The 10,251-nt window shown below is 32.0% G+C and overlaps 1 protein-coding gene across 3 annotated transcripts in view; it reads right to left on the bottom strand.

Moving 5' to 3' along the window:
• Positions 1 to 293: 293 nt before the first annotated feature.
• Positions 294 to 10,251, bottom strand: part of LOC107449631 (astakine) — a 101,474-nt gene continuing 91,516 nt past the window's right edge. For all 3 annotated transcript variants that reach the window (XM_043044034.3, XM_043044033.3, XM_043044032.3), the window contains 2 exons: positions 6,031 to 6,106; positions 294 to 3,346 (listed from right to left, as the gene is read on the bottom strand). In XM_043044034.3, the coding sequence (XP_042899968.1) occupies positions 3,123 to 3,346; positions 6,031 to 6,106 (300 nt within the window). In that variant the 3' untranslated portion in view covers positions 294 to 3,122. The remainder of the gene's footprint in view (positions 3,347 to 6,030; positions 6,107 to 10,251) is intronic.

Below are 10,251 nucleotides of genomic sequence, written 5' to 3'. Positions count from 1 at the left end.
AGGGGATTGCACTCCCTTTTCGGTAGCTCGACGACCTGCACGTGAAGTCGAGCACTTTACGGCAGAACAGTTTAACGAGGAACGATACCGCATACCCTCAGTACCTGCGCAGAATAATCCAAGTGGTCACCCACCCGCACACTGACCGCAGCAAGTGATGCTTGGCTTCGGTGATGTGCGGGGAACCGTGTCTTAACGATCAGTCCACTGCGGGACTATAATTATAGGATGATAAGGAATGATCCAACTTAATTGAATGTTCGTTTACGAAATGAAAGAAAAATACCACTTCATATCATAAATGTTTTTTTTTTATTAATGACAAATATCAACACAAATGAAACATATATTATATGGGCACCAGGCCACACATCATGTCATGGTTTGGCGAAACACAGGTCGCATATTACATAGCTATGAAATGGAACAACCACAAATGAATTTATATACACATGATATATATATAGTATATGGCTTTTTAATATTCGATATGATACTAATAAAACATCAGAGTTTTTTTACACATAATGTGTTCATGAATGCTATTTATCGTACATCAATAAAATGACACACAACATAGCTCAGAGGATTTTAAATCCGTAATTGACAGCAGAATTCACTGCGGTCGTGGTGAACTATCTACAGTTTGTTTTTCCTATATGCTAAGAATTTTCTGAAAATAAAATTGTTAAATTTGGAACTAAATTTTTTGAAAGTAATTAATGGAATATTCGAACTACTGAAAGACAGCGTAGCGTAGCATAAAGCAATTTATTCTCGTACAATTGTTTTTAGGTATTTTATCTACAACAACAATTTGGAAATGCAATATGACTATTCCTTCTACTTAATGGTGCATTACAAATTGCGACTTTGTAAAGATCGGAGAAAACTGCTCGATCAAGACTAAATTATATTGCTTTGCAAGAGATAGAGAATTGCAAGGATCCAGTTCAGTTGAAAACAAAAGATTACTCATTTAATATTCGAAAATCTAGTTAACTTGGTCCTTACTGTAAATTTAAAAAAGATGTGAAATAGAATTTGATGTAGTGAAACATTTTTATGGCACTTTCCTTTCTTAGGGATATGCTGATTTACATTATATGCGACATATTTCGTATAACTTGCAAATCTCAATGATTATTTGTACTATTACAAATCTAATGCACAGTAAACAAAAGAAAAAAAACTACGAAACAGCGTAAATAACTTTCGTTCTAATGACTGGATTTGCACGAACTAGGACTTCTTAATTGCTGGAGTATATTTTAAGTTACAAAATCAGATACAAAAGCAAAATTAACTTAATTTATTTAGGTAACTTAACTTAAAATGACATCTGCACTGATTAATTAGCATATTTAAGGTCCCCCTCGTGAACCATTAAGTGTGATTCTTTTTTCTGAAAATCCAAACTTTGGAATAAAAGTTATTTAGAGTGTCTCTTTCTTTCTATTTTGAGTATTTAGTGCACAGACAATAGTTTGCACTTAATGCGTGAACTAAAAACTTCTAAACTTCTGTTTAAATTGAATGAAGAAGTTTTGCACATTCTTATTTTTCAGTTGCTTGATTTTCTGTCTGTGTTAAGGAACTTATTCTACTCAGTTTAAACAAAAGTCTGCTTTAATCTCTAGTTCATAGAAGGCGGTCCGTAGAATACAGTAATGCAGGTTTTCTATTGTGCAAAGTTTATAGGCAAAATTTCAGACAAATGTTCGAATCTCAATGCTATTTTAATATCTATCAAGTATAAAAGAGATTTTATCCATTAGAAGTAATACCGCGTTAATAGACAATAAGACGTTATAGACAATAATGACATTATTAATGCGTCACATTTCAACAACAAAAAAGTAACGATATTTTTTATAATGTTCAATTTTTGTAGTATAAGATACCTGTTCCCCGACACGGAGCTTTTGGCGGCCGCTCCAAATTGTTTTGATGATGCTGTTCGTAAACAAAATGAATAGTTTAATCGGTTGTCATCTTTAGAGTAGAGTGGATATATTTTTTCCTTCTCTTTAATGACTTTTTTTAAATAAGCTTTTCATTTTGATACAAGTTATTTTCCATACTGCTCCAACAATATATTTTGGGACATTTTTTCATCAAAGTAAAAATTCATATCAAATATATATTTAGAAATTAAGAATTTGATTGATGCATTTAAAGTAGAACGATTAAACTACATTTAGTAGGAATGTTCCTTAAGTTTGAAAAAATCGTGAATTGTATTTTATTATTCTCTAAGAGTTTAACTTTTGTTATCTGAAGTTTAATTTTCTGAGAGAAATATTTAAATTAATGAAGAAATTAATAATCAATTAAAAATAATGACGTCATGTTAAAACTATGAATAGAACAAATCGAAAACCCAACAGTTAAACTACTAGCGACCGTTAATCGCTAAACGACGAACTCTTCAAAAGTTGAAAAAAATTTGAAGCTGGCTCCAAAAAGCACATTACTTTTTCGGTTATACAAATACCATCAAGCATAATCATAGAAAAATAGGCTGTGGGCCGAATGCTCAAAATCAAAAATTAGTCTAAATATTTATATTCTGTCAACACAGTCTGGATTTTAAAAACAATTAACCACATATGTTGTACTCTATTAAAAAACTTTCGCAGCTTTTTATTTTTATCGTTATACCGTATGATCCAAATACAGTGGGTAAGCTCTTCAATAATTCCTAATTTGTAAGTTTAACCAACCAATTGATCTAGATATTTGTATGTAATAACATTTTTCGGTTGATTTTGATGCTTAAATAGTTGAGTCCAACTTTTTTTTTCATAGATGCACTCACAAGGCATGAATGTAACTTTAAAATTTATTTTAAGTGTGATGTAAAATGAGCATTTCTATTAGATAATTGGTCGCTCACGTAATGAAATATTATTAAAAATAGTTGGTATTTTTTTTTTAAGAATAATGTGATACTTCAAAACTTCAGAAGTATTATGACGCAGTTTTTATTAATTAAAAAAAGTTCATTCGAATGAATACGAACGAAAGGATAAATGGCTTCGGCCCATAGTCTATAATGCATTGTATTTCACTCGATTCATCAAAATAAATAAAAATGATACGAAAACAGATGAGTTGTGTTAGTAGAGATAATTGTTCTCGTAGGATTCATCCATCGCACAAAAATTGTCGGTGCACTGCAGAGATTCGTCGCATGGACAGACGTGCGTGTATATCTCGTACACTTCTACGGGTTCGCCATTCGGATAGTACAGGGTACGATTCTCAGGCGGGTTGTCATCCCTGCAGTAATCCTCCACTTGACCCAGAGGCATACACTGCGCCATGCTGTATCGCATCATACCTGAAATAACAACAGACGATTTTTTATTGAAATGGCAAACGACTTTAAAAAAATTTTAATGTTCTAAAACTCTGAATATCATTTACTATTCTGTGTTCAGCCTATTCTGCCACCGATACCGAATGTCAATTTTTTTCAACCTATCGTATAATCGCCTTGGTCAAATACTATATTATTATTATATCCCTGTACTATTCAGCTGAATTAATATTTTTTTTCCTTCGGTTTATAGAATAATTCATTTATAACGTTTAAATGATATAATTTTGGTTAGACTTCATTTCATCTGTAAATTACTAATATGGAGCTCATAATTCAGATTCCCAAAATGAAAAAAAAATTGAAAATATTTTTGACCTAAATTATTGTGATCAATATGTGCCGTTTAAGAAAAGGAGATAAAAAATAAGGAGAAATTTAAAGGAAACATTTTAAGGAGGAAAGAAATGGGTCGTGTTTAAAATTTTTAAGCTTCCAGTGAGATTTCAAAATGGTCACAAACATTTGTTTAAGTTTTCTAAATTTAAGATTAATATTAAATTTTAAGGTCAAAAATTGAACTTTCAGCCTTAATATCTATCAGTGTTGTTGCATTTGTGCACTAGAATTCATGATTCAATGTTTTTGAATTCATAAAAAAACTAATAACCTTCATAAAAACGTTTTCAACTCATCACCCAACTACAGCCGAGCACCTAGCCCGTTTTCCAGAACTTTATATTTTAATGGCCATGGTCATAATGCCAGGTCATTTTGACCCTGGTCAAACGACGTGAACGAAGCTTGAGCTGGTATCTCTCTCTCTAAACTTTCACACTACTATTATTTAGTCGGCTCCTACTACTGTTACTGTTCTGACAGCTATCAGGATTGAATTCACGATCTCAATCTCTCCAACCGAGGATTGAACGACGCCTTAAAGCTGTTTTCAGAAGGCTTCATCGTAATATCAAATGATGTTTTTTGCGAATTATATGCTACTTTTATAAGTGCTGGGAGTTTGCAAATGTTACTCACGACTGTTTAGTCAAGTTTAACCTATCTAAAGCCAGCTCTGTCTATGCTTATTTTGAAACTAGCACAAGATGTCAATATGGAGGAAAGCCTCAGTTTTGTGAAAATGAAAAGTGTTTGTGATCTAATTTTTTAATATTTAAAAACTTACTCATATGCTGCATTATTTGGTCTCATAAAAATTTGGTAAAACTGAGAATAAGGCAGTGATTAAAATTAATTTCAGCTAGGTGGAAAAATATCACCAAATTGGCGACTTTTATAAAAGTTTAATAACTTTATAATATTTAAGTTACTTATCTTTTTCAAAGCCCAGATAATTAATTCTTCACGATAAGATTATATATATACTTTACAATCATCGCAGTGCAGGGCGGCACTTAAACTTTGGCTTTTTTATTTTCCTTGGCGACGGAGCTTCAAAAAACAGCGAAACAAACTGACTGCAGGACGCTTAAAAGTATTCTCCATTGAGTTATGCTTTTTTCGCCGTTGAAAAGCGAAGTGAGACGTTCCTATCTTATAATCATTTATTAAAGTTGAATACCCATCTATTTTAAAACCGTTCATAAACAAGACACGCGTCATTATCCTCTCGAAGCTATGCATGCCATCTCTTTACCTATTCATTCCGCTTTCTCGTTCACACAGAACTCCCCCTTCCCGAACAGAAAATAAATCTCTAGTTGGTGGAACTGAACATGTGGTCGTGTCAGCCCCTTCCATCAAAATCCTTCTTCTCTTATTACACACACATTGATCGACAAACTATTCTTAATCGCCAAGTTTCTAACGATACACCCGCCAATTAATGAGTTTTCTCTCTCTTTAATGAAGTTATCGCTCTAAGAATAATTATCCCCTATTTGCGAAAGAATGAAACAGAGAGGATAATTAATAATTCAAAGGGGCCGCTTGCTTGCTTTTAAGAGGATCCCTTCCAGAAAATATATTTTTTGGACGACGCCCATAAAATCGAGAAGATTTTCGAAAGTGGATCAAAAGAGAGAGGGTGCATTGACGATCTCACGAAAAGCAATTAAGTCAAAAGATGAGCTGTTTGTGCAAAATGAAAACTACTGTTTCGGGTGATAATGATTCTGTACTTATTCATTAAAGCACATATTTAGTTGGTTTAGTTTTTAATGTACTTCACTCATAACGATGCATCAACAAAAGTAAGTCACTTCACATAAAAAGAATACTGTTAGAGGCACGTTCCATAGAAATTTAATTAAATGAGATTTTTTGTTGATAATTTGAAACGAAACTGAAAATTTTACGTTAAGAACAAAAAGGTCTTTTTTTTAAAATTTTTTTAACGATTAGGAAAAGAGGGAATTGTTTTTATACTATGAATTCGTAAGGGATTCACAATAAATTTCGTATGGGGACACTTTCAAATATCTCGCTTAAGTTTAAATACTATGGATTGCTTCATGAAACTATAGACAATTGAGATCAACGAAAATGAAAGCAAACAAAATTTGCTTTTAGAGAAAGGAAATTATGAGAGAAAGAAACTAAAATTAATATTTAAATTTATTTTTTGAAACTTAAATAGTTCATACGTGTCTTTTGGTTAAAAAAAACGAGTAAAAGAGGAAATGATGTTGTGGCTCGCTCCATTTTCACACAAACGATTAAAAAAATAATTAAACAAAACTTACCAAGTACACAGCACTCCCCTGGACCACAATCTGCTTGAGATCGGCATTCTGACGTTGCCAATGTATAACTGCTCACCTGAAAATAATAAAGATTAACAATCAATTAAGCAAATTATATCGTTTCAAAATAATACAATAGAGGATGCTGTAAAATTATAGCAACTTATTCATTTGTATATAATTTCATTACACAAAATTATGTCTAGAAAATAGCAATGTTGTTGTTGCTAATTCCCATCTGCTGGCTGTCAATAAATCAGTTCACATTTAGGAAGTCCGAAGCTAAAAGGGGAGAGGAATGAATGTCGCTCCAGTTCAGCCCTAAACAGTTCAAGATGTGCTCAGGTGATGCCTGGTTTTGTTGGCATTTGGGGAAAAGAGGAAAAATCTGTTGATTAGCAGAAAATGTGAGGCTTTTCGGGTGTCCACTGGTCTGTCGGGATAAGCAAGTGTTGGTCTGCCTGTCACCAAGAAGAGATAGAGAGAGTCCTGGTCTTTTTGCTCTATACCAGAAGTGAATAGGTGGAAACAGCCACTTTTGTTTATTCTGGGGCTTTTGCCTTGCGAAAGGTTCAAGGTATGTAAGCTCTGAGTTGGAGGGGACTGGATGGTCCAGTCCCTTCTTAACAAGAGTGTCAACCAATCGTTTCCGTGGATATCAACGTGGGACGGGATTCGTTGAAAGTAGACTTCATCCTGCTGGGAAATAAACTTTACTGTTTGTAACATCGAAAAACTGGTTTTATCTCCAATGAGAGCCCAATTTTTGAGGTGTTGAATTGAACTACGGCAGTCAGATAGTATCCAAGTATTTCCAAAGTGCCCTTCACTCAAGATTTTCTTTAGTCCCCTGTCGATTGCAATTAGTTTGCTTCGAAAGACGGAACAAGAATCGGGGTTGCGTTGATGAAGAGTGTAGTTCTCTCGAGGTGTTTCAATAAACACTCCACTGCCTATCTGTCTATCCATTTTACTGCCATCAGAGTATATTTTGAAGTCGTTTGGAGGGATTTTATTGATGATTTCCAGGGACAATTGTCTGAGGAAGTCAGGCACGCAGTCTTTCTTATCAAGCATGGTAGGGAGGCTTTCATGGAAACTAACATTGGAAAGATCCAAGCAAGTACTGAGATTGCAGTGAAGATAATGAGGTTCAATATTTTCAGCAATTAACAGTTGTAATTTAACATGACTAAAAGTACTGTTTTTCTTTAGCCTTTGATTGCAGGTTCAATTATTTAGATAAATAGTAGTTAAATTGCCTTGGTCTAAACTGGAAAGTTTATAAAAATATTTCACAAAATTAGCCTGCCTTCTAAAGTTAAGAGGTTGCAGATCTGATTCGTAAAGGACGATCTCTGAAGGACAGCAATATAAAGAAAATAGCAATACATATCCTTAATAACAATCCTTCGGAGAGACGTATCAAAACGATGGTTATGCAAGCGTGTTGAGAAATATTCATTAATTTTTCATACATTTTTCATGTAACTACCTGAGTAAGAAGTGCTTTAGAAAATTCTAAATTTTTGTGTGACATAGGGCAAGGTTGGTCTAAAAATTCAATAAGCTCTGTAGTACTTTTTTTCCATTTGAAAATAAAATGAAGTGTGGGTAATTAATTTCGAACAGCTATTTCTGGACAGTGAGAAAATTTCTACTAGAATGCTCATTCTCTATTCCACAAGATTCTGAAATGAGCCAAAACTTTAAAGGTTTTCATACACGTACTAGTTGATTTTGATCACATATGTTATTCCCCTAAAATACCCCAAGGTTCTTTTAAATTCACGCAAATCCTACTCCTCTAACAGGACACTTGTAATGGGTCAAGCTACCAGCTTGTCAGTTGGCTTGTGAGTTATTTTGAATTATAATCTTTTTTTATGGGAATCTTCTTATAAAATAAATCATAGATTGAGGCCTCCTTGTAGCTCGTGTTATTATCACGGTTATTATCGTGTTATTATTAGGCAGTTATTATCACAGAACTTATCACCGAAATTAAGCATTACCGGCATCAATAATAGTTTGATGATTTTTTATGACGATCTGAAACGGAATAGTACAGTTAAATCTCGACTCTCAAATCAGCATTATAAAATACTGTCTAAAAAATAACTGAAAATAATAAATAACTGAAAATAATAAATAAATAAACTAAAAATAATAAATACATAAACTAAAAATAATAAATAAAGAGTACAAAAAGATTTAAAGTTACGTACTAACTGTCAATTAAGCCGAGTCGATAATGTATATGTGAGCTATTCACGGCACTTATTAATCAACTTTATAAAGCGGAAAATTTGAAAATGCGATGAAATTATGTAAATTTTTGTCTATTACAAATTCGTAAGAAAATGAGCTGTTTTGGGATGTTAGTTACGCTTCCCCCTTCTTGAAGAATAAGCACAATAGACAATTTCTTGAGTGTGGTAAATTTTGAATATCATGACTTGCCCTCGACCAGTGACTGTAACCAGTTAATCTTTATTTAGAATGAGGTGGACTTCTAAGAATGCATTTTTCTTAATTTAAGAGCGTTCAGCCGCCGAAAAAGGACAACAAATAATAATAAATAATAAAAATATGCGAACTATTATTTTTTTTATTAATTTGGTCTGTATACGTCTTTCAGTTTTATGAATGATTTCGTAGAGTTGATCTTGGTGCTTTACTTTTTTCAACCCGATCATTTTATGTTTGATTCAAAAAAAAATTAAGTTCTTCTATTCAGTTGCACTGACATATTTAAAGGTATATTTAGAGATATTTTGCGTTTTTATCATTCTTAAAAACACCCATTTCAAAGTCAGATAACTTTAGTTTCGTTAAGTTAAGTGAAGAGCATAAAAAAAACACACAAAGAATTTATCTTTTTATTTAAAACATGAAAATAATTTATCGAAACAATCAAAGATATAAAAGCATATTTACATATTTTTTGTTTGTTTTTTAAATGCATCGTTCATAATGTACGACGCAGTCGCCTTTACTTATACACCAAAACATAATCTTTGTCAATTCGAAGTCAATTTTCCACGAGAGTTCTTTAAAAAGTTTCTTTGAAATACAAATTGAATAAAATATGTTTCACGGCAAATTGAACACAAAATCAAAGTTAAGTTGACACAAGAATGAAAATACCGATGAATTTTTGAAAATTTGCCAACTTCAATTACCTTTGTTTAGATATCAAAGAGAATGGCACTGCCTGAGAGTGATTTTTGAAAAAAGGAATGGATTTTTGTTTGAATTTAGTTTTTTTTCTCGAAGTATTATTTGTTGACTGAAGAAAAGAGAACTGGCATCAAAGTTTTTTAATACATTTATTGATATGACAAATAAAATAAGTTTTTTGAAATGTTATTTCATTTTAAAACAGGCACTTATTGATTGATGACTGGAAGACAGTTCTTCGAAATTCGAGTCTCTAATGCTTTGATGTAGATGGGACACCGGTGTGCCTTTAATATAATTTTTTCTGGTTCTCTAATTATAAGCAAAAATACGTTTTGGTATTTCTTAATTAAAAAAAAAGAATAATAGTTACTAAAATAACCGGTCAGATTATTAGATCGGCATATCTAACGGTTAGATATGTTAGATCGGTATTATATTTGTACTAAAATATGAAATTCATGAAAAGTAGTTTGAATTTTTTTCATTCATATTCAAAAATTTATCATTAAGTGATTTTATATATTAAAAGAATTGTAATTGTGAATAACTGTTTCTCTTACATCAGCAAATAAGTGCAAAATTAAAAAATTATTGTTTGGAAGTGAGCCGTGTTTGGAAGATTTTACCTTTTACGCTTAATTTATCATTAATTGATTTTATATATTAAAAAGAATTGTAATTGTGAATAACTGTTTCTCTTAAATCAGCAAATAAATGCAAAATTAAAAAATTATTCTTTGGAAGTGAGCCGTGTTAGGAAGATTTTTCCTTTTACGTAGAAGAAGACATACCTATCCTAACCATAAATTATTGAAATGGGAAATATAATATTTTCACTTGCTTTGACCTAAATTAATGCATAATCATGAAAAAGTTTGAAAAATATGTTTAATAAAAATTGTGCGTCAAAGAGTTCAAAGAGAGACTACTCTGGTAAATATTCCTTACAATCCGAATCTCAGTTTGTTTGTTTTTGTTTTGAGTGAATTCTTATTTTAAAAAAACAAGGATTCCTGCGGTATATATATTTTAAGT

This window comes from Parasteatoda tepidariorum, chromosome 2 (genome assembly GCF_982258835.1).
Source record: "Parasteatoda tepidariorum strain Cologne lab strain chromosome 2, Ptep-v5.0, whole genome shotgun sequence".
NCBI classification, from domain to species: Eukaryota; Metazoa; Arthropoda; class Arachnida; order Araneae; family Theridiidae; genus Parasteatoda; species Parasteatoda tepidariorum.
Note: the sequence above shows the minus strand (reverse complement) of the source record. Positions and strands in the feature narration are given on the sequence as shown.